The sequence below is a fragment of the Corvus cornix genome, chromosome 1, assembly GCF_000738735.6.
Source record: "Corvus cornix cornix isolate S_Up_H32 chromosome 1, ASM73873v5, whole genome shotgun sequence".
NCBI lineage: Eukaryota > Metazoa > Chordata > Aves > Passeriformes > Corvidae > Corvus > Corvus cornix.
In genome coordinates, this window is record NC_046332.1 from 49,177,726 (window position 1) to 49,203,349 (window position 25,624).

At 36.0% G+C, this 25,624-nt stretch overlaps 1 protein-coding gene across 8 annotated transcripts in view; it reads right to left on the bottom strand.

Annotated features, from left to right (window-relative positions):
- Window positions 1-25,624, bottom strand: part of N4BP2L2 (NEDD4 binding protein 2 like 2) — a 41,738-nt gene that overhangs the window by 8,537 nt on the left and 7,577 nt on the right. For 5 of the 8 annotated variants that reach the window (XM_010400310.4, XM_019286372.3, XM_010400309.4 and 2 more), the window contains 5 exons: window positions 21,510-21,634; window positions 21,025-21,113; window positions 20,599-20,675; window positions 17,297-17,440; window positions 2,338-4,106 (listed from right to left, as the gene is read on the bottom strand). In XM_010400310.4, the coding sequence (XP_010398612.3) occupies window positions 2,338-4,106; window positions 17,297-17,440; window positions 20,599-20,675; window positions 21,025-21,113; window positions 21,510-21,634 (2,204 nt within the window). Of the gene's footprint in view, window positions 1-2,337; window positions 4,107-13,282; window positions 17,441-20,598; window positions 20,676-21,024; window positions 21,114-21,509; window positions 21,635-25,624 lie in introns of those variants that run through there. The other 3 variants (XM_019286373.3, XM_039566272.1, XM_039566281.1) reach the window with 3 other exon arrangements.

Below are 25,624 nucleotides of genomic sequence, written 5' to 3' on the forward strand. Positions count from 1 at the left end.
ACACATTATTTATGGACTTTTTTTAAAAAAGTAGATTATTAAATGAACCAGCAGCAAAATCAGAATTTAGAATTTCTAAAATCTAAGGCCAGTGCACAAGAGGAGAAAGAGGGGGAAGGAGATTTGGGTTTGGTTTCTTTATTTAGACAAAGGTCTTCCTCTCATACTTTCATTTCCCCCACAAACTCCCCTAAAAATAGGCACACACAAGTAAAACAAACCTTTCAGACAATAAATTAAAAGAAATGGAACTTAAATAACAACCTTTACATTTTAAAATGCTTAATTATAAGAATTTGTGCAGTATCACGAGAGAAGTTACTACCTAAAATGTTTTAACTCTAACAGTGTTTAAGAAGCTGAAAAGATATTCTTTATAGGAAAACCGTCTGAAATATATTCTACACTTACATGACAATCATACAAGCAAGACAGACAACTAAATCTTTCATTTATAAATAACTAAAGACATTTATTTACCAAAAACTTCTCCTCCAAAATAATTTCAGTAAGAATTGACTGCAATTTCCGATGTTGTAAAATAATACCCCTCAAATGTGTCCATGAATGAATAGTAGCCTGTCAGTATACATATGCCACAAAAAAAAAAAAAGGAGGATAATTTTTGAAATGGTAGGATAATAATAATAAAGGAGAATGTGGCCAGCCAGGCACAGTTCTGATGGGAAAACCCCAGCAGTCAGCAATCACAAGCTGGCAGAGCTTCAGAGAGATATCAGGGTGGGTTTGTATTTCTTAAAGGTTATTTCCAAAAGAAAGTCATCCAAACTCCAGAGAATGTCACCTGTTACTGACTCAGAGAAGAAGGACATTTGGTTTATTAACCTACTGAATGTTTCTGAATGCCTGGCTTTTCCACTTTTTTCTTGGAAGATCCCTGTTTTCAAGTGATGGCCAACTCCCTCTAAGATTATGAAATTTAATATCAGAGATACGAAGATTCACCAAGTTTGGAGAAGAAAAATGTTTTAAATGTAAGAGTTGAGGACATCAACAGTACTTCCTTGCTTAATTTCAGCTCTGTATGGAAAGTTCCTTTGTGTGTGGTGCCAGATTTAAGTAAGGCAGCATTGCAGGTCCTTTAGGGACCAAGCCACGTAATGCTTCCTATGATTTGCATCACTGTTCTGGCAGGTGGCATTTCCATTAACTTTTAAAAAATAACGAAGAATCTCGAGGTCAGTTGGGCCAGATAAACAGACATAAGATGCTCCTCAGTTGTCAGATTATAATTTTCATATGAAAATTCATGTTTAAGTTTAAATTCTACTGAAACAAACAGATGTAAAGGTCTGTATACTGAAAAGCTGGTCTGTTTTTAAATCCTGTTTGTTGTCTAAATGAAAGTTACAGTTTCTCCACTAAATTTGGACCCATGAATCTGAAAAACATTATGCACAGGGACCATGGCTCCTTCAGCAGGTGTTCTAGGGTGAGTTCCAAGCAAAACTCCATTGTTGTTGCTCGTTACAGCCCTGTGGGATTGCATTAGCCTGCAGTATATTGGGAAACGATGGTTGCCACACACAATTCGAGGACTGATTGTCTTTTACCTGCAAACTTAAAACTATATACAAAATATAGCACAAAAATAAGACATCTGGAGCTCTGAAAGGCAAGTGTACAACACTGGGACACTCATTAATCAGGCATAATTAAAAAGAAGGCATTCACTATCAGAAAATACACCTTTTAAGTTTGATATTTAGTTTCAAACTAAATTAGATTTTGGGATTTTCAACAGCATCTAAGCCATGTAAGAGTGTATGAAAACTTTACTAAAAAAAAATAAAGTTACTATTTGGAATATAAAACCAAACAAGCAACCTTTATATAAGGGCACACATTTTGTACCACATTTTCATTTAGTTCCATAATCATCGCAGTAAAGTCTTACTCAGTAGGATGTATTAAAACATCATTTAGTTCTGTAATCAACACAGCAAAGTCTTCCTAGGATATATTAAAATGTCGGCAAGTGTTTCATGCTTTGGATTTGAAGTTAGTCAATTTTTGTTGCTAAAAAGACTGCAAATACAGGACCAGACCAAAAGCCCCTTTTGCAGAGATTGAGGATTTTAGGTAAAAACTAAAAACTATCACCAAAGCAGCAGTGATTTGTTTCAACAGGATTAATATTTAACTAAGAACTGCAATAAAAATTAGTTTTTAACCATAGTCTTTTTGTTTGTTTTTTTGTTTGGAGGGAGTGCTTTGTTTTTTGTTTGTGGTTTTTAGGGGGTTGTGGGTTTTTTGGGGGTTGGGTTGTTTTGGGTTTTTTTACTTTACATAGGAGTAGTAATAAAAGCACTATACCCAGTGGAAGACCTGGAGAACCAAAGAGCTGCACAAGTTGAAAAGCAAATCCTAATGATAAGGGGAGTCCCAGAAAACTACATTTCATATCTGCATCTTGACAATCTTCAAGTTGTGAGGCCTTTGCCGGCTCAGAGTCATCTGCTTCATTTGCATTTGCACTGCAGCTTGCCAATGTATTAGAATCTTCTAGATATTCAGAAACAACTTCAAGAGAAGGCAAAGTATCCGGCTGGCCATTTGTAACCTCTGAAGAAACATGTTCACACTCATCCTCTCTTTTATCAACTACCTGTTGTGGCTGAAATGTTGTAGCTTGCTCCTCCTTAGTTTTGGAATCCACACAAACCTTGAAGGCACATTTTAATATAGGAGAACACTGTCCTGAATGAACATAAGAAATATTATGTAACAGAGCATCTGCATCTGGAGTGGGTAAGGAATATTCCTGCAATGAATGGTCCTGTTCATGTGCTTCTCCACAGTTCTTGCTTAGAAAGTTCTTCTGCCTCACTTCGAAAACACTTTCCTGGGGAATATCTTCTCTTATCGGGACTTCCTTCCCTCCCTCTGTATGACCAGCAATCTGTCTTGGAAGGTTAAACTTTGGTGCTAAGTTGACAATTCTCCTGTATCTCTTCCTCTTCAATGTAATTGGTGTAGCATCATTTATTGGCACATTTACCTCACTTGAACCCTGCGTGAAGGTAGCCCTGGCTTCCCCTCGGGAATCGAAGTGCACTTTACCAGTTGGAGATGCAGACAGACCATTGCTTATTACGTTGCCAGTCTCCTCCGTTTCTGTTTCATGATGGTTTTCCTTTACCAATCCTTCACTTGACTGATAGCAGTTTAGCTTTGCTGAACTGTTCGTGTGAGTCTGTTCAGGTTTCATCACTTTCTGAGGTCTTTGTTCACCTACGAATTTATCCTCAGAGTAAGGAGAGAGAGACATTTGAGTATTGAAGCCCATCTGCAACTCCTCAGTAGACAAACTAATTGAAAAAAAAGCCCAGGCACTGGAGCTAGTCTCTTCTGCTTTTAATGCACCTTTGCCCTCTGTGTTATCAGGCACGTTATCAAGTACACTGGAATTGTAACACTGAGAGATTTCTTCTTCACTGTTTAAACTTACCAGCTTGGCTTCCAAGTCAGGTTCACATGTAATTTGACATGATCTCAGTTTGTTTTCTGTGCTTAACAGTGACATACCATAGTCTTCAGAAATGCCTTCTGTTTCCTGGATGGAATTCTTATCACTGCTTATTTTTAGGAAACTGCAAAGACTGTCTTTGTGCCTTTGATTTGCTTCCTCATCATCTAGTGCATTTTTGGTCAGGTTTTCAGTACAAAAAGGTTTTACATCTCTTAAAAGCAAACTGTCACTTTCTACAGGCAATTCATTTTTCCATGCACTATTTGACATCACCGAGACCTCAGGCACAGTGACCAGAAAACTCTCCCTTGAAACCCCTGAAGCTTCTTTTAGGCTTTCATCACCACTCTTAGACTGCTCTTCACAAACTGCTACTGGATCCTCTGGGTCTTTGCTGAATGTACACAAAGATTTTTTGTTTTCTTCTTCCAAATCATCCTCCTCGCTTTCTGATCCATCATGGTCACCTGGAATTGGATGATGAGCTACTCCACATAACATTTTCTTCGTAATTTCTGTACGATTACTTTTCATTGTTTTGTTTCTTTTTCTCTTTTTCTTCTGTTTTGCTTTTGTTAACAGGTATCCAGGGTTCTTGCTTAAAATTGCCTCCCTAAGTGAAAACAAAGAAGATTAAATGTAAAACCACAAACAGGTAAAAAAATCAAACCCCCACTAAATTAGAGTAATAATGTATTCATGGTGATCAATTTGAAGAATAGGTACTTTATGTTAATATGATGATCAAACACAGACTATCTGCTTTTTTTCAATAGATAAGATCTCAGATCAAACCTTCTATTGATTAAACAAATGTTCAGGACAATCCTGAACATTTAAATCTGTTTCAATAAATCCAGCTGTCATCTCAATAGCTTAGCTTTACAAAAGGTATCACAAATCATTGCAAGACCAAACATCATGTTTCTGGAAGTCTTTCTAGCATGATATTTGAATAACAGATCCTGAAGAACTGGTGCTATTCTGAAATTTCATTGAATGTCATGCTGAGCAGAACTAAGTGAAAGACAATGTCATCCATTAAGAACAAATACTCACATTCAAAACATACTAACCAAAATCCAAATAATGTAAAGTTACAGTGACTACAGCAACTCTGATATTTACTGTTCAGTATACTAAGTGTTGACTCATACATATTTGAAAGAAATATTTCATATTTTATTACCAACAAAATAATACACTGTAAAAAAATAAGATGGTTGTAGGAAAAATGTTTATTTACAGTTAATTTTGTAGCTCTTTTCAGAACTTCTTATTTATTTTGTCTACATTTCTCATCAAATTTAGCAGAAAGCAGCCCTGACTTCTCTGAAATCTTGATGCTGGCCCATCAGCCAGCTAACCCTGAAATGAACACTTGTAAGAAAAACCCAGTCCAGGATTCCACCCAGGAATCTAACATCTCCCCTTAAAATTCTTCAGAGAGAAGATTTTTCAGAGCTAAATTTGATTGATAAATTGTTGTACCAAACACCTGCTCCTTTTCTGTAGTTCTTCACTTTTCTGAAACCCTTTGTTTGGAATGGTACTTCACACAACACACTAAGGCAAAGCAGCAGCTAGAATCATAGGGTAAAATTAGTTAATTTTTGGGAATGCATACGTAGAATTACCTGCTTTAAGTGCTGTATTCTGAAATTCTTGAGAGAAGCAATACAAAACAAACCATAAAAGGGTGACTGCCATTGTAGAGGGAAAGCTGATCACCAGGAGGCAGCCTGGGAACTAAGGGTCACCGATGGGAATCTATCCTTACCCTTTATTCGTTCCTAAATTTACTCATTGCTAGTCTCTTAAAAGTTCTTTCTAATTTGAACTCTACAAAGCAAACCCTTCTAATTCTCAGAAGGCAAAGGACATCAGGAGCTTTCTCAACTGAACAACAAAGTTGCTTGACTGCAACAGGATTCAAAAGTCTTGATGCCTTGATATTGCTGCAAAAAAACACTACGGTTTCCATAGTGATCCTGTTGGAAAGCTATTATTTACTGGCCTATAATAGTATCCAGATAAGAAATCCTACTAAGAAATGGTATTTCCTTCAAATGTTGGCATTTAAGTCCAAATGGTGCTTCTCTCCAAGTAATGAAAACTGACTTCTCCTTTTCCAGATCTGTGTATTTTTGATACAGTGCCCTATAGTTTAAGTGTGACTGTCCACACCACAGATTACTGAAGACAGCCAAGATAAATTCCATGTTGAATTCTGTTCACAACGCACTCCCTAGTCAGCAACATGCCTCCTACCTCTCCAGAAAAGGAGACATAGAATGCCAAAGTTTTATGATTGAACAGATCTAATTTGTCTGTTGAAATAAATTATATCTAAGTGTAGTACCTGCGATAGTAGCTGGAGAGATTACTTTCTTACATATACCCCAAATGTGCAGAAATCATATACTAATTCAAGATTATATCTTAAATCTTGACATTAACTTTCTTATTTAGTGAAGAAAATTCATAACTTGAAAGTGGTTTTAGACAAGGAAATTCTCTGGGTTTTTCAGATTCATAAAACCCCCTACCAGTGAAGTAGAAAATAATGTCCCAATTTTAACTGTTTTCAATGGACTGGGGAATAAAACATCAGACCTGAGCACCAGTTTTAAGAAGAATTTATTGTTGTACCTAAACTCCTTGTGCTGCCAGAACAACTGCAGAAATGACAACCAAATTATCCATGTCAGCACTGGCACAGGAAAGGAATGAACTTCTCCAGCCTTGATATTATTGTAGCTATACTTTGCCTATCACTCACTTCTCCCAGATGTGAATTTGCACTGCTGCTGCTGGAAATTAACTTCTCTAATACTGGTGCAAGCATGTTTCTTGTGTCTAACCCCTGACACATCGGACAACACTTTCACGACAATGCTGACAGAAACTTCCTTATGCTGGGATGTTGCATCAAAGGATATTGATATCCTCCCAAAGAAATGAGGGAGAAAGTCTTAAAGGTCTGCACACTTACTTAGTCTCCTTACTATTAATTCTGAATCAGGAAGGAAAACCACACTGGATGGGATTCACTTTAAAACGCAAGAACAGAAAAAACATATTCATCAAATAATGGGAAAAGAATCCCCTGGATAATCCAGAAAAACTAACAGCTATTACTGCATTGAAATTGTTGCATGTCAAAATAATAATAAATGCAAATGTTGAGCCAGGATGATGATTTAACATACGTGGATATGACCATGAATAGTGACATTCAACAGTTCATCATAAATACAACTACGTAATTTCTGTGCTTTGGAAATATGGAGGTTTTATAACAGTTCAAGAAAATTAGTCTTTGAAAGATTTGAATTTCCTAAAGAAAGGACTAAAGATAAAAGGAAAGTGATGAACTATTAAGTGTAGAATAATAAAATATATTACTCTTCATGGTTCCAGGTAACTTTTGTTTTTCAATTGATTCTACGAAAATACTACTCCAAAGAAATACTCTAATGCACCATGATGACATACCTAAAATTTCCTGCTTGGGGTATAACCCAGTATCATGTTAAGGTTTCTGCATTCAATGAAGCAAATTGTCTACTAGTTTTCTTAAGATTTATCTTCATTCCTCCTCTTTTAGTCCACCTACATGCCTTCTGAGAGTTTCTCTTACTGTAAAACCATATGGCACACAAACACTGAGAAAATGCAAGAACCAGCATGGAGACAGACTTGTCTTCTTTACAGGGACATTTGCTAGTGAGCTGTTTTTAAACCCATACAACACATGCAAAAGGGAAAAGACAAAAGGTGCTATTTCAGCTGATACTTAAATTTTGCTACATATTATGCATTTAGAAACCTGGTTAGTCATAAAAAGACCTGAAAAAGTGTAATGGTATCTTTGTTGAAATAGGAATTCCCCTTCTGTAACACTTTTAAATTTCTCAGTGTATTTTTTAGACAATACTACAAGCTTTTTGCCATAACTCTGTTACATGTGACTTTAAGGTTGTACCCTCCTGCTGTAGCAGCTTGACTGATTAGAGTCAGTGCTCAGATAACACTTTTAACTGGAGAAACAAATGCACTTTCACAACCATTGAGGCAGAACATGCTAACTAATTAATCTAAAGCAGTCACATTTTGCTAAAAAATGGCAAAACCAGAAGCGTTACTTATTTGCAGTTGTACAGACATAACTCCAGCATGCATGTAAGCTGATGTCTGCTTGATATAAAAAAATGCCTGCAGTCACTGCTGTAATGAAATACAGGATAGAATCATTTAGGTCAGAAAAGATCTCTGAGATCATTGAGTCTAACCATTAACTCAGCACTGCTAAGCCCATCACTAAACCATGTCCCCAAGTGCCACATTTACACATCTATTAAATACCTCCAGGGATGGTGACTCCACCACTTCCCTGGGCAGCCTGTTCCAATGCCTGATCACTGCTAAATAAATGTTTCCTAATCATCAGGCAAGATGGAAGAACAGATAAAATTTAAAATCCAATTCTATATGACATTTAGCAATGAGGTACATGGTCTTTCAGAAATGTATGCCATCATTAATCTCCAAAGTCTCTGGACTGTGTTTTCAACATAAAAATTACAGTAGAGCAGCATGCATAAAATGGCATTTACTGGGATACACTTCACCTTCCCCATCTGGTAAGTCCAAGTACATTGTTGAAGTCCTTGTGACCTAATTTTGCTTCAGCAACAACGAAAAATTGAAGTTATAATTTTGGAATAACAAAAAAAGCCCAGGTACCAGCCTGTTACATATCTTGCCTTTAATGAATGAATGATAAAGATCTAGTTCCTCAAAACCAAATGGAATATTGGTATCAGGTGATCAAGCAACTAGAAAAAAACCACAAAACTTGCCAGCATTACTGGGCTTCCTGAAAGTTGCAATTCCATTAGACAGCTGAGCATTCAACTTAGCACTTTGCTGCTGAAGAAAGTGTCTTTGTCACCCTTTCCTACTCCATCCTCCAGATGTTGCCCTTGCCCTTCCACTACGGTCTTTTGCTGGCTCTACCACTCTCCTTGTGGATGGATTCACCTGCCTGACCCTGCATCAAAACAAAAGAAGTAGATACTTCGTTGTTATGCTCATTTAACTCTCCAAAGCAAGAAGTAAAATAAGTGTCTAGCTAAGACAAAGAAGTGGTTGGTGGAACAAGTGAGTACTTACAGCAGCAACACATCAGATTGCCTCACAGAAAGGAAACTCAGCACAAATTATTTGTAATAACTGTTTACACATTACAGCATGGCAAATTAATTCTCTCTGCCCCAAAACAGTAAAGATCCTACTAACTGAATTCAATCCAAAGTAACGCAGTATTTATTTTGTCTCTCAACAGCATTGCCACCTTTATAAAATATGCTAATCTATCACAATGTGCAAAGAACTGCTCCAATCTTTGTATTTTCTACAGGTGTGATGTATATACAGTTCAGCACAATGTATAATCAGTCATCAGATGGCTGCCCAGTTATAGTCCACACACAAAAGACATTGATCTAGAGAGTACACAGAGAATAAGCACATAATTGGTTTGATTAAAGCATGCCTTTAGAAGCTGTTCATTTAATCAAATACATGGCAAAGTGCAAGCACTTTATTTTTCAAAGTAAAAAACCCAAGCAACCCACCCACTAAAACTCCCACATTCCTGAGGTAACTGCAATTCAGTTTCAAATGAGAGTCTATTCATTCCATAGAAATTTCAGGTGGAATGACTTTACTGATCTTTGTCCTGCCTGGTTCATGAAAGTCATAAATATCTTATGATTTGAATGTCCTTTTCTTGGCTCCTTAGTCATAGAACATGCTGATTAAGATTAAAGAAATCAATCCTGAATATACTGTTTGATACATATGTTAATGTGTAATGAATATACTTGTGCCCAGTATCAAATATCTACTTTCTGAACACGTGAAACAACTCAAAAGCTACTTAAACCTCCTCTAGATGCCATAAATATCTCACCTGACACAATTCACAACTCTGAGGAAAGAAACAAAACAACTCCCCCAGCAAGAGATGGACGGATGGATGCCAACAGATGGAGAGGAGGTGCCATTTTTTCTTTGATTGAATTTTTCTGCACCATTAAGTACAGCTCAGTGTTAAAATGCAGGTTAAGAAGGAGAAAAAAAAGGACAATGTGGAACACTCCAAGTGATCTGACTACATCTTAAAGGGATGTACTTAAAAGAAAGAGAAAAAACCCTCCAGTTTCATCATCAGCCTTTCCCCCATGAAGGCTCAGAGGATCATTTTAAGTTCTGGCAACATTTAGTCCTTTGAAGAGAACATGATGGGCACAGATTCCAATGTTATGCACTGCAAGTACAGTACCAATCATCTTGTCATGCACTCTAGAGTTACTCTTCAAATAAATAAATAAATAAATAAATATTTTAACCAGAAAATAAAAAGACCCACATACTGCAATACATCATCCTAGCACTTGAACACAGATGACAGACATCATATCAGAATGTAAAGATAAGTACAACAAAAGGGTTTTCAAAGTAAAAATGAGATTTACAGGGCGAAGTGTTGACCTTTCTTACCAACGCACATTCACACCAAAAACAAACGTAAAGTGAAATTTGAGATGAGACACAAGCAAAATCAAGTTGAAGAAAAATAGGGGTGTGAGATGAAGGAAGCAATGGGTATAATGAGAGCAAAATGAAATATCTGGAGATATGTAATAAACTATTCCCTGTTAGGAACTTTCAGTGAAAGATGACAGATTTTAGCTGTATTAAAAATAACTTCAATTAGCAAAATTATAGCAAAGAACTAACTATCCACCAAAGTACAGACCGTAATTCTGGAACAAAAGCACAAGTTTTAGAAACACAAGAAGATATGGCAAACTTAAGGACGAAAAAAGTATGAAGACAAATATACTGTACGACACAAAATACTACTTTTAACAGAACAAGAAAAAAATTCAAAAGGACAGCTTAGGGGGTGGGGTACTATATGCTCAGCTTTTAAATCAGCAAGAGTTTGGACTGAGGCATTAAAATTAGAGAACAAGGTGTAGCTCTCCACACAAGTTTATAATGAAGGGAACAAAAGCAGAGAAGATGGATCCAGAGTTATGAAGACAACTGTAATAAAACACACAGGACTCAGATGAGAAAAAAGCAGTTCAAGAATAAACAAAAAAGGTGGGGAAAGTTACAACAGGAGAACAGTATCAGCAAATATTAAGTAACCAGCCTGTAACCTAGATTATAGCAACATTAAAATACTGGTAACTGCAGACATGTTGCTATTCACAACATCTGCTCTACTTGTTGCACTCATTCTGTGAATCTCAAATACTCAATGAAATACTGAGAACTACAGAGCATTCAGTTAAAATGCACATTCTCTGGATGTTATTATACCTTTTTCAACAAATCTCCACACTTCATCATACTAGCATCAAAATTTTACTTACTATTTCTGCATACTACACTTTGGTATTAACTCGTTTCCCTTTTCGAGCATCTTTCACCCAAAGGACTAGAGATACACAAGAGACAGGATGAATTACCCCCTTAAAGACGATTACTTTTAAAAAAACAGCCCTGTATTATTCCTAGAGTGTTGGGGATGAATCGATGCAGAAAACTGTCCTGGAATTCTGCAATTTAGTAAGGATCAACAGAAATTTGTCTTTGGAGAGAAAATAAAAAATTACTTTAGATAAGCACTAATATATGCTATTATTTCTATAAATAGTTCTGGAAAGACAATACAGGTAACAAGAGATAAATGGACACTGAGGGAGGGAAAAGAGGATCCGCTATAGGTGGTGTCAGGAACCTGTGAGCCTAGTTATGAAACAACATAACCAGAATAAAGGGTACAGCCAGTTTTGCTGCTACAGTCAAAGCCAGAAATTTAGTGTCCATCTGAGAATAAGAACAGCATCACAGACAGCATCCAACACCCTGAGACCAGGCAGCACTTCCATTATTAGTGATTTAAAACTCTTCTCTGATAGGTAAGAGTTAACTCTTCTGATATTCTGGACACTGCTCTCACTCTTATCACTTGTAACAGAGTAACTTCTGTCAGAAAGGACCTCTGGAGATCACGTGGTCCAACCTCTGCTCAAAGCAATACCGTGGTCTCGCTGCTCAGTGCCATCTCCATGTAAGTTTTGAATATTCTAAGGATGAGATTACACAAGCCACTATCCAGGGCACACTTCCCATGTTGCAACCTCCACCCACTGCTTCTCATCTAAGAGGACCCAGACTTAGGACCAAGAAAGGCACCTAAGTATTAATTATTAGAACCAAGAACTCTCTAAACTCAAGTTTAGACTGCAGGAACAAAGCAAGAACAGAACGAAACACAATGCTCCGCCATCCACATATTGCATACAAAGAATTCCACCTATAATCCCACATATCATGAATTTTTGCTGCACTGACATAAGCACAGGCTCTGTAAAGTGAAGAATAATGCTAAATATTCACTAAGTATTTAGCATGTGTACCAAACGGGTGCAAAGAGCCACAAATGCAGCTCAAACATATAGACCTGACCTGCTTAAGGTAGATGATTCCATGTCTACACTTTTGTTATCAAGGTCCCTGTAAAGCACTGTATCCATCTTACAAGCAATCAGGAAAAATGCTAAATGGGGGGAAGTAATACAATCAATCCACTCCTAAGCCAGGTTAATAAGCCTTCAGAAACTATTATTGGTTAAGAGCAAGATGTGGGATAAGTTGTTTGATAACTCCTCATACACTATCATAACCTATAATACAGGTTACCCAAACCTAGGGCTAATGAATAAAGAAAAAAAAATTAAAAGTATCATGAATAAAATAACAGCCAAACAGCACTATGGGCCTATGACTAAGGCTGATTTGTACATGAGACAATACATCCCTCAGAAATAAACAAATGACTACTCCATCAGCTAAAGCAGCACTTCTTAGTCTGTTAGCAATTTTAAAAGAGGCTAAACAACGTCCACTACAGAATTCAACCTTTTTAAAATCAGTAATTAGAAAACATGCAACTACATGTTCCAAAAGAAAAGTTAATTGGATTAACAGAGAAAAAAAAAAAAAAAAAAAAAAAAAGAGAAAAATATTTAACATCACTAAAAAGACTGCAAGTACAACTGGGGTGGGTATTTTTTGGGGGGGGGGGGGGGTTTCATGGATATATATATTCTGGCTTGGCACAACATGATATCGTTACAAGAGCATTATAAATCAGTAAGATACACATGACATGGTCAAGGACTGCCTGCCTACCAGAGAAATGAAGTGGGAGCATTATCAGCTAAAAGGAAACTGCAATTCCAGACACAATACTTCAATGCTTCTATTACCCTTGATCTAGAATTACACTGACAGTCTACCTCAAGCAAAACCCACCATTTGCTGCTTCTCCATTACTACAGAAATAAAGACAAATTTGAGATGATCAGACCTTGACAAGCTCTGTTACTTACTACTTTTTTCAAAAAAAGACCAATTACGTTTTCACACATTTTTCTGTGAACTCAAAATAAGCAGATTTACAGATAATTTCAACCAATTAGCCTATAAAAAGAGAAGAAAAACCCAACAAATTTATTGATGTACAAGATTTTCACCTACAATATTAATAGAGAGCTTTGATCTCTGCTACTGCTTTTATTTCAAAAGGATGAGAATATAAACATTTAAATGAGACAAGCATCACTCTAGAAACACTAAAGTGAAGTATTCCACATCTGATCCACATGAAACATCTGATCACTCAAAAGGAGGACTTACTTTCAGTTTCAACAGTCTTTTTAATGCTTTTTACAGGGAATTTTAATACATGTGTCTATTCTTTTGAAGTCTCAACATACACCTAATCACCTCATTTCCATGATGTACCAGTACTGAGCAAAAACATTTCTTCCAGAAAATTTGATTGCTAGGAGAAAGCAGAAGTTAAAACTACATGTCACACACGAATGTGAGAATTCTTCTAATTCACTGAGAATGAAACTTACTGCTCAGCTCAAAGAAAATACCAAAAGTCTAAATTACAACAGGGAAGACAGACACAAAACAATTAAGTATAAATATTATGGGTCCTATCTCAGGTAGAGAAAGCCTTGTTTCTAGCTATCTATTAGCAAAGAAACAACCATTTCTGCAAAAGGTTCCAAGAGACAGATGACAAGAGACAAAATCGTGGCCTTCTTCTTAAACACAAAAAGTTTTAAAAAATTATGTATCATGGCAAACTAGATTAACCTCCAGAGGACATGGCTACAAGAACACAACAGAATTCCTCACAGGAGATCATTTAACATCACTTAAATGTTAAAAAATTATGAGTGTTACATCTAGGTTGTACTCGTGGTTAGCAATAAAGACAGTTTAACAGGTAAAGCAAGACCTGCACATGCAAGCTAAACAAAACAAGGAATTCATTCACCACTTCCCACAGGCAGGCAGGTGTTCAGCCATCCCCAAGAAAGCCAGGCTCCATCACATGTAACTGTTACTTCAGAAGACAAACTCCACCATTCCAAACCCCCTCATTCCTTCTTCCTCCAGCTTTATATATCAGGCCTGACGCCTTAAGGTCTGGCATCTCCCTTTGGTCAGCTGGGGTCAGCTGTCCCAGCTCTGTCCCCTCCCAACTCCCTGTGAGGAGCAAAAAGTCCTTGATGCTGTGTAAACACTGCTCGGCAGTAACAAAAACACCCCTGTGTTATCAATATTGTTTCCAGGGCAAATCTAAAACAAAGTCCCAGACCAGCTATTCTGAAGACAACTAACTTTATCCCACCCAAAACCAGCACACAGGTTTCTTAGGGTTTGGTCTTGGGGTGGTGATTTTTTTCTTGTCCATACAAAATTAAAATGAGAAAACTAAATCACCCAAAGAATGCTGATGAAAACCTTTGATAATTCGGGAAGTAAACCAATAAATCACGAAACAGCAGCTTAGATGAAGCAGTAAAACTAGAATCATTTTTCCCTATACAGCTGATGCTAAGTGGTCTGCTATATGAACCAACTGATGTATGTTCTATGTATTAATTTTCATTTACATTTCATACTTAGAAAAGCTGAGTGTTAAATTTACTTACCAAACATCCCACTAGTTTCAAGTATGCAGGAGAAACTCAGAATTTATAACATTATGGTTCTAAGCATTAGTTAAATTTGAAAAAACCCCAACCTGACACTATTATTTCATTAAATATGATGAACTAGCAATTTATTTAAAAAGTGAACAATAGGAAACCTTTGTTCTAGGTACATTATCATCATCAACACAAGTATTGTATAGAAAGTACAGACAGTAAAAATTCTTAGATCCCCTGTCTAGCTGAGCAGCAAGTTCTTACATTTCTTGCACATACATTTTGAGCAAATAACTAATTTTCCTTGGTTTTGAGGGCATGAAAAATTCAATACCTTCAACATGTATTTCACATAATTTTTTATTTTTACATATAAATAGTGTATAGTGTAAAATCAACTTCTGATATATATGTCTGTGACTGTCATATCCTCAAAAAATATGATTATACCATGAAATAGAAGTGTTACACTGACAGTAATTCCAGTGTTTTCACCTACCATGTCACTGTACTTACCTTGGAATACAGCTGTACAGATGAAGCAATTTACAAATGTTTGATACAGAAACAAATTGCAAAGGTTCCCTTTCCTAAGTGTTCTTTGCAAACTGCAGGCCTATTGATCAGCATGCTTTGCACAGCAAAAACACTCCCATCCACCCATAATTAAAAAGGTGACACAAAAAAGCCACACCATCTTAAAACAGTACAAATTAGTACCTATTCAAATTAAATACTGCTAAAAAATCCCATTTCAGTCTTCAACAATCAGCTCTTTCTTGACATGCTTCAGCACACTGTGTGCATAGCTCATAAGCCTCAATAAATTTTATCATGTTATAGCTTACAGTAACAGAGTAAATGAGTCTAAAATCTTTTTATCTCCCCCACACTTGAAATGTGCTTTCATGTTTAAATATAAAAACTTTGGCATAATTGAAGTATTACTGAGCATTTACAATGATATCCATGATTCCCTTGAGACACAGAAAAAGATAACCATGAAAACTAAAATACAGTAAGATATTTGATATGAATAACAGACAATGAATAATATAGTTGGGGAGCCTCTTTTCTACACATACACATAATTCAATATATTAACAATGCATGCGCTACTGAAACACTTTAAATTATAAAAAAACACTATAAATTTAACTTTGCACAATAGATGTAAAAAACCACAGAAAGATACTTCATTATATACCTGGATTTTCAGGTTTCATAGTATTCAGACTTTATTGACAAAGTAACTTTTAGGGCCTATTCAAAAATCGTCTACAATTAAAAAAAACTATGCTGGCTTCGGAATTTTCAAAATTCTGATACTATGACACCAAATGAGTAATAGATAACCATCCAAATTCTTCTAGTTACATACTCATGTTCTTTACAAAATTTCCTGTTCTACGTTTGATCATTCAGTGTATAAGGAAGTCAAGTGTAGTTAGGTTATTTCAGCTCGCAAGTTAGTAAAAATGCTCATCTGTATAAAATCCTACGAGCTTCAAAATAATAAAAACTGCTGCATTGAACTACTTCAACAATACTGAACACAAATACATTTTATTAATACAGCAAGCTGTTAGAAAAAATGCAAAGTGAACACTTACAAACTCATCATTTTTTTAAGAGAAAAAGAGCAGTTAGTCAGTCTCCATGCTGGCTCATTCTTTGTTATGTGCTCAACAGATTACATTGGCTACGCTAAAATTAGGAATGCAAGATGGTTTTACAGAATTACATCCACTATTTATATTGAATTGATGCATCCCAACTGTGGACTGGGAATTGACAGCCTAATTCTTTAAAACCTCATTTTTATCACAAAGGAAAGAAACTGATTTAGAAAGACACAGCTGTGAAATTTTGGGGGTTTAGTGATAAAATTTAATTTTTTTTTTTTAGTCAGCACAAAACAAGTCGGTGGTGTGCCACCACCATCATAGTTTATATACTACCAATGAGAATAAATAAAAAAATGATTCAGGTTGCACAGTTTACAGCTGGTGAATACTGTACGGGCAGAATGTTGCTTCAGCTACCACATGAACTTCTGAGACCAAAAAAGAAAGGAAAAAACCAACAAAACAACCACAAAAATCAAACCTCTTGACTGAAATCAGAAAGCACATGCCAAAATTTTGCCAACTGGCAATACATACCAAATAGAACTAAAGCACAATCCAGAACATAACTGCTTTCAAAAAAATCTCCAAAAAGGTAAGAAGACTAAATAACAATCATTAAAATTGATTACTGTGTAGATAAACTCTTCTTTTGGGGCTTTAATTCTCTTTTTAAAGATCCTTATTATGACCCATAAAAACCCCTGCTCAACAGTTACCTCATCTATGACAACGTCATTGTCTCAGATTTATGAAGAAAGACTCTGCTATATGCCATACTATATTAAATATTTTACTAAAACCCAAGGTCTTACAACTTTAATAAATGTAGTTTTAAAAACCATTAAATGTACAATTTTATTTACATGTAAGTCCATTAAAAAGAACAACCTCCAGAAGAAAATGGGTCTTGAAATAGGCCTATTTAAAACACAGAAGATCACTACTTTATCGGAGGCGATGATGTGTTTTGAAGAGGCAAATAACAGATTCTTATTAACTGACTGCAACTGTGTTACTGGCTACTGGAAATACTGAAAGAACTCCATGAGTCTGTATTGTCTCCCCACCTATGTCTTCTCTGCAGAGGTGGTCTTTGAGTGTTTTTGTGGGGAGGTACCACTGAATTCATGACAATAGGGATGGATATTTGATATTCGTATCGTTCCAACATCTGAGCAATCTTCTCACGAGTGACCCCATGTTTATTCCTCCTACAAAAACAAAAATTTAAATAAATTGTCTGGTATGTTTATAATTATATATAGTTATATATAAGTATATATATAATTGCATGTTACAGTCTTCAAGAAAAAGCCCTCTGAATTCTCAATTTTTTCTTCTTGCTTTTATTACACTGTATCCTCATACATCCTTCATACAGAAATGTGATGTTATTCACTACAGCTATGCAGCTGAACTATCCTAGAAGGATTTTGTTAATTATTCATCAGATTTTACATGGTATACTAGCTAATGAGTAGAGATATGAATAATAGCATAGACTACTCCTTATGAAAGCAATGTTCAAACTAGCATAAAAAAACCCGAACAACTGCACAGTTTCAAGACTTAATGACAGAATATTTTCTCATCAAGAAATATCTCTACAGAGTAAGAAGCAATTTAACTTCTGAACCAGAACAACATGCTCACAACACTTTTATCTACCAGTTGTAACTGACACTTGCTGCAAATTTAGAAATGTACTGAAACACATGTAAGGGAAAAGGTATCAAACGTGCTGTCCTATTCTTGCAGTGCTCAGTGACCAGCCACTTTCAGAAGAACTTGGTCTATTAAGAACCTGAGGCTTTACACATTACATTAGAATGTATTTACCTCCTTGGTATCTATGTAATAAGACTTTAAAATCCATGTTAGCAGAGAATTTCAGTCTCTGCCAAAAGAAAACCACAAGCCTCATGCACAAACTGAATGTCAGAGAATTGCCAGAACTGTAACAGAACTGAATCTAAAAGAAGAGACATAAAACAGAAACAAAATGTTTTGGTAGCATCAACAAGCATTTATCATAACCCAATACATTCTTATTGCCAAGAAACCTTGTCCAAGCTGAATTATTTCCACAACAAACAAAGAGGGAATGTGTTTCTGCACCTTTGTGCTTTCTGCCAGCGACAGAAGAGATATGGGCCTTACCAACTTGCTCAGTTCTATAAAGGAGAAATCAACACTGGGAACAAACATGCTATACTGGAAAGAGGATACTCCACACAAGTATTTTAAAAGACTGATTTCCTCACCACCCAGCCCCCTAATGACTTTGTGAGTATTATTACAACAAAGAAGTAAGAATCAAGTTGACAAGGGTTCAAAGCACACTGCAGGTAGCACACTAGTTTCACATTCAGAATGGAAGCAGAATTCAGATCTCAGAACTATTCAAAATTACACTGGCTCCTTAAGGTGTATTTTATCAGGTTTCCTTCTGTGAAGAAAATGCTTAAGCAGTGCATTTCTCTCACAGACACTCTTCCCTGAGGCAACACCAGAAGCTGGAGTGAACATCGCATGTGGCTCATTGTTTAAATGCTTCTAATTTTTACACTGTGCTAAAGTGGCCCAGGAGCAGCTGCATGTTGAACTAATCACTTAGTGCGTCTTAACAGTTTTGATTTTATTCACAAATATGAACAAGGTTAATCGTAGAGAAAAAAGTCAACCCTCTTGAAATATGTAGACTTTATAAAGCACTTGACGCTCATGACAGACAAAAAATGAGAAGAGCAAGTCTAAGTCTTTTAACACCAAATGGTGGAAGCAGAAAGTTATTCAATATTTCGCCTATCTTAGTACTCCGAGAAAAAGATTATAGCTCAAGTACTCTGGACATAAAGTGCACACTCATCCACAATTGAATGGACTTGTGCATAATCACTTCATGAAAGAGGAAGTATTTTTCCTTGCAGAGTAAGGCAGGATAATAAAATCACTAACAGCAAAATTGCATCAAGCATAGAAACTGATTTAAAAAAGGAAATCAATTTGCTGTATAGTGTCATTTAATCCTGTGCTCTCCTCTTCAGGCATGTCTTCGCTCATTCTTTGGCAGCTTGGCTACGCTGAGAGAGCATAAAGCCATCTATCTGAACTAACACAGACATACCACCAAAAGCTCCTAACAGATAGGAGGAGGAAGACTGTTTTCCTTGGAGGAACACAGAATCTATTGATAAAAGCAAAGTTCTGTCACTATTAAATGCTTCCATATTACCCTCCACAACTGCATCCCCAGCAAGCTTGCTGATGGAACAAGAGCCCTCTCTTGAACAAAATGAAAACTTACCATCATCACCTTTCTTAAACTCCCAAAAAATAAAGTTTCCAGGCAATGGGCCTCTATTCAAATATTTAAAGAAACCAGAACTGCTAAAATATTTCTAGGAACCTTCTAAAAACTGGTAACAGCACTTCACAGTTCAAGGGTTTTCCTCTGGGACAGATAAAAGCTTTACTCCTACAATTAATGATTGAACAGTAAAATTCAACAGTAACAAACATCAGTTTATCCCGTTGCTTGTTAAGATCATGTGGAAACATGAATTTTCCTGGAAAGTGACTGTCTTATGTAATGGAAATTTCATGCTGAGTATCTTAGAAGTGCCTGATTACTAAGATTCCTAACCTGGCTGTGCTGCACCCCAAACTAGAAAAACTTCTACAGAGAGAAGACTCCATCTCTAGAAACAAGTTAGTGGTAGCTTAGGAGCAAAAGGTGAAAACTTTAGAGTATTTATAAACACAATAAAGTCCAAGTCAGTAAAGCAAGCATTATACACAAATACTTTGTGCACTGTAAGGGCTACTTTACAAAGCTGAAACAATTAGAAGCAATGTCAGTTGGATGCATGTAAAACAACAATCAGTGAGAGAACTCTGTCATCAACTGTGAAAGTATTACACTACATTTCAAAGAAAGAAATATCTCTGAGCTGGTCTGATACCTCATAAGATTCCTAATGCAGATATATCTGAGACAAAAAGGACATTAACCAGGAAGAAAAAGCAGCTTCCCAAGCATTCTCAGAACCCAGAAGTTCAATGACCCATGTTCTACAGTATTTTAAGTCAGATCTACACATGTCCAATAAAACTTTAATATTGACTTTTGGGCCAACAAGATGGAGCTTGTACTTATTTGTCTGCTTGTTTATCCATAAAACTTCCATGTAAAGGCATACCTCAAAATGCCCATTTAAATAGAATACATTTCATACTACTAGTAAAGTACTTGAGAAAATATTTTGAATAAAATATAACTTACAGCATATATATTTATGCATGCATATTTATCTGCCTATCTATCTCTATATATAAAGTACCATGACATCTGTAAGAGAAACCTTACTTTTCTAATTCTTCAGGATCAAACTTCCACCAAGTATCTGGCTCACGGAATTCCACTCTGTATCCTTTTTCTAGAGCCTGCAGCAAGCAAAGAAATATGTGTGATGTGTATCATGATCACATAAAATGTAAGAAAAAAATAAAAGACAAGTATAATAAACAGATGCAGCATACTCTGCTGTGGTAGTATGCTGAATTTCACCTACCCCAGCTTGTCTTAGCTTTTGTTCCAGGCTAAGCAAATCAAGTCAATCCTTAAACTGATCTAAATTATTGCCATACCAATTACTAATCATTATCAATAAGCTGTCTCTGTCTCCAAAAACTTGAGCAAAAAAAATGTTTCTGGACAAAACATATCAACTTATCACATGCAAGGGTAAGTTTGAAAAATTGTTACAGTTGACAATCATGCAACAAAACCCACCACTTCCACATATGGCTTCATTTCCCAGGCTTGAGTGTTAGTGTTGTCTATTATAACTGGAGATTTTCCCTGCTCCATTGCTTGCTTTGCTGCAATGAAATATTGTGCAAGTTAATAAACCACATGGAACTCAAAATAAAAATAAACTACTCCAGATTTTCTTTCACTAATCTACTTTGACTGAAACACACTAAGAGAAAGAATAAAAGGTACAGGCAGGAATGAAAACAAGCAGAAACAAGAACCTGATGCCCAAAGAAACAAGGTTATCTATTTTTAATTCTGAATCTTGCAGAAGTTCAAAATTTAATGTATATATATACGTGAACTAAAGTATAAAAAATACTTTAAATACTTCTATATATGCTTTGCTAAAATATATATACTCCTTTTCATATAGACTCCTAACACTCATACATGTTATGCCACCCTTCTATTTCCCCTATGTAACACAGCTCAATAGGATTCCTTTTATTCATTCCAACCTCTCTTCTGGTTCCACTCGTGGGCATCACCGAGCTGAGCAGCATTATACGTGTATCCATACTGCTGACGAAAATAATCATCGGTGCTGAGCACAATGCCATCACAACTCTGACCAAGCAGAGCCCTGTTAAAGAAAAACACAAAAATGCATTAACTTTCAATTTTCAGAGAGATAAACACATCAAAATAATATAGCTAAAATAAATTGAACTGTGACCTATTTCTGAACTTCATGCAAACTTCAAACAGATTTATAAAAAGCACACCCATGTGTATTACCAATAATTCTAATGCAATTAAAGCAATATATTTTCCCTCTCTACTATTTTTGTACTTGTTGTTTCTTCTCCACTCCCAAGAGATGTTTGTATCCATCTAATTTTATGGCTATATTAGAGTAAGTTCCAAGTACCTCATAATAATTGAATGTATTTGCTAACATTTTCCATCTCAATCCTCACTTGGAAATATGTCTAGAAAGCAATCTGATCATGAGAACTCCCCATTCTCCCAAACATAAATCTAATTTCAGAAAGTACTTGGAAATTGGTGTTTAAAGGAAATCCTTATATAACTGAGACCACAGCACATTTCTGTCTAAAGTCCACCCTACAGAATAGGTGCAGATTGGACTTTAGGCCTCCCTATCTATTTTTAGTTCTATAGCACATTTAGATTTGAAAACAGCAAACAGCCAGTTAATGCCACAGAGCATGTAGCGCCCACTGCAACACTCAGATATCACTGTTCTATGGAAATTTAGGCAACTATTCCAGCTCAGAAATAGGCAACATACCCACAGGCTACAGAAGCCAAACTATACTAGCGGTATGTGGGATTGCACTACTGCTGAGGTGGCAGGAACAAAAAAAAATTGGCCAGATCCCAAATAACTAAGGGGAACAAAGATATGCTAGTTCTAAGTTACTAAGCTTTCCTATATATATCTGTACAAAGAGCTACTTAACTGTAATTCTTACATGAGGACTTTGCTATATTTTGCCACCTGTCACCAACAACAGACTTGTTATGGATCATAGTTTAATGACTGTGACACTGTATTTCATGTTAGTTTATATTCCTGTAGGTTTATTGTCCCACAACTCCGTTGTTGGTTATTTCTGCTTTTAAGATACCGACATATGTACAACCAAATTCAGGTTACTAAAGACCAGAAGAAACTACTAATGGTGCAATGTCAAGTAACATGATCAAAGCTTCATACAAACTGTTACCTCCTCCTTGCTCTTCCTTTTCCAGAGCTTTAGGTTGCTTCAGGACAAATAGCCATGCTATTTGAGAAAGCAGAGCATGATACATTGAAAGTGCAGCCACTTTATTTAAACGGTGATAAATAATTGGTTTTGTTAGAGCCTTGATCTTTCAAAAGGATGTGTAATACACTGGTTTAGAAGAGTGCAGAAGGATTCATCACCTATTTTTGTTCTAAGTAGATCAAATGGCACCAGTAAATCATACACCACACACAGCAACAATTTTTTTATCCTTCTTCCTCCCTTGTATAAAATATTTAACAAATTTATATTAAGTTACTTGGCTGTGATTTCATACATGGCCCAATTCTCTTATTTACAGTATGCTACATTTGCCAATTAATAATGCTAGAAAAACTGGATCCATCTTCCACACTCGCTCCTTGTGTGCTGAATGTATATACACATATCTTAAAAAATCATCTGCCTTAAAAAAAGACAGCAAATAATATCTGGGATTCTTCTATTGGCTGAGTAGATGGACACACCCCTACAGTTCCTAGGGTCCTGAGCATCAGGTTTCTATAGGAATATATGAACTGAAGAATCAACACTAATGGGACATTCATCTTCATTTTTATTGCTAAGAACTGACTCCATCTGCTCATGTTCTGGAGAATAACTCACTCACTCCAATTCTTTTGTTGTATCTTCCAAACAACATTAGTAGCAATAAAGAAACACAGTAGCAAGGGTTCAGAAATCTTGCAAACCCATCAACAAAGTGTATTCTTGAAATACTTTGTTAGTATTCCTTGAAGTTCAGAATACACCACAATTATTAATGAATCAATATAACTGAAATAACAGATTTAATATAGTAAACTGTATTTGCAATAATCCTAAACCCATAGAATTTGAGAAGGCAAAGTGGTTACCAAAGAGGCCAGAGTAACAGAGCCCTTACCCCATACACAACACACAAGCTATCACAAAGTCATGAGTTTATGATCTGAAACTTCAAATATTACAGTAGTGATTGGAACCTCTTTCTAAATTGTGAAATTGAATCATAGAACATTGCACTTTAAAAGCCTGACAATTACCTCTTTCAGAATTCACAGTACTTAAACTTTTAAAATTCAAAGCAGAAACCTGTTTGCTGACATCATATGGAATAATTCATACACCTCCAACATGTGTTTGGAAGTAAAATTTATCCCAGGCTCATAACTAGAAACCAGAAAGAACAAAAAGCATATCTATACAAAGAAAGCATCATTACTATCTAAACCGACAGAGATGATATTCCACTTTTGAGAGATGAAGAAAGAAAAAAATATAAATGTATTTCTAATGAGAGTCAAATTACGGATTAGTCAGCATCAGTATGTGCACATGCTTGAAATGAGTAGCATATTATCCAACTGCTGTAATCCATCTTTTTCACTCTAAACCTTCCCTCCAAGCAAACACCCACCTTTGAACACAGTAGGACACTGAAATTAAAGCAGCTCACCTACTTTTTCCAGACATGCTCTCTGATCTAATAGAAGCTATTATCCTGACATACAAAAAACTCATGTTGAAACCAAAACATTAACTACTCAGCAAACCAATACACATTTTTTCCAATGCATACGTGCATGCATGCACACAAACAAATCCCTCTTCTTCAAAACTAAAATGGTCCCCAAACCTGTATCCTAGTTAGCCTACTCTGATAAATGATTTTATAATAAAGAAGGTATCTCAGAATCTAATAATTCACCTATTTAAAACAGCTAGCATATCATGGATGAGGAAAAAAATAGGCAGTAACTAAATATAGTGTCAAAATATGCAGCATTACTGAGGTGCGTAAACGCTCCTTTGAAAGCACTCCTTGTAACACTATTTAAATAAATACATAATTAGAAACAACAGCACACCACTGTTTCTACATTCAGCTATAAACACCAATGCTTTAACTCCTCCCTTCACAACATCTTGCTCTGAGGAAGAATGGCCCCAGAGAAATACAAGTGTCTTTATGTATTACTGGATTTAAATAAAAAGGGACTTCTTAAATGACACCAATATTCGGTCTTTCCATTTCACTAAGCTACATTTTTTTCAAATTAATGCTTAGGTATTTATGGAGAAAAGCCAAATTGCTACTGCTGCCAATTTTAGTAGCAAAATATTCTAAAAATGCAAGTTTCTTTTCCTGTAACTTTTCCCAGGACTGTAAGATCACATTACCATCGAATTGTAGCAGACTTTGGTTACTTGGGCTAAAGCTATCACTACTGGGTATCTGTCTGACCAAACTGTTTACAAATATTTTTAACTAAATGGTCAATCTCTTCCAAAACCAAGATAAAAAGAAAGCATTTGTACAATATTTTGTTACTCTAAGCTTTTCTCTGAGAAGCTTTGGACTGAGGAAGTGAAATCTGACAAAGTACATGTGTTCGTTTGCCCTGCAAAAACTTTTTGTAAATCTGCCCAAGGCATACAACTTTAAAATGTCACACGCACAGAAAATAGGAGTGAAAAGAACTCATTTTTTGTATAAAGTAGAGCAGAAAATGCAAGGATTCTCGCTGCAGTAAACCCAATCTTGAACAGAGCAATCTGGTAGTGTCAGGAAGCTGATTCAGGACCAATACTGCATTTTAAGAACACATTTCTCCCAGCACAAGAATGGCAACAGAAGGAACAAAATTGCCTTGAAATAGGAGGACATGGGAAGCATTGTGGTATAAACACCAGAACAAGCAACTTGGTACTGGCAGAAGAGCTAGGAAATAGGGCCAAGGCAAAGAGGGAAGCAGAGGGAAGACACTGTTATGATGAAGTTGGGAGTGAGCTAGTACCACTGACAGAAACAAGGAGAAAATGAATCTGGGAAGAAA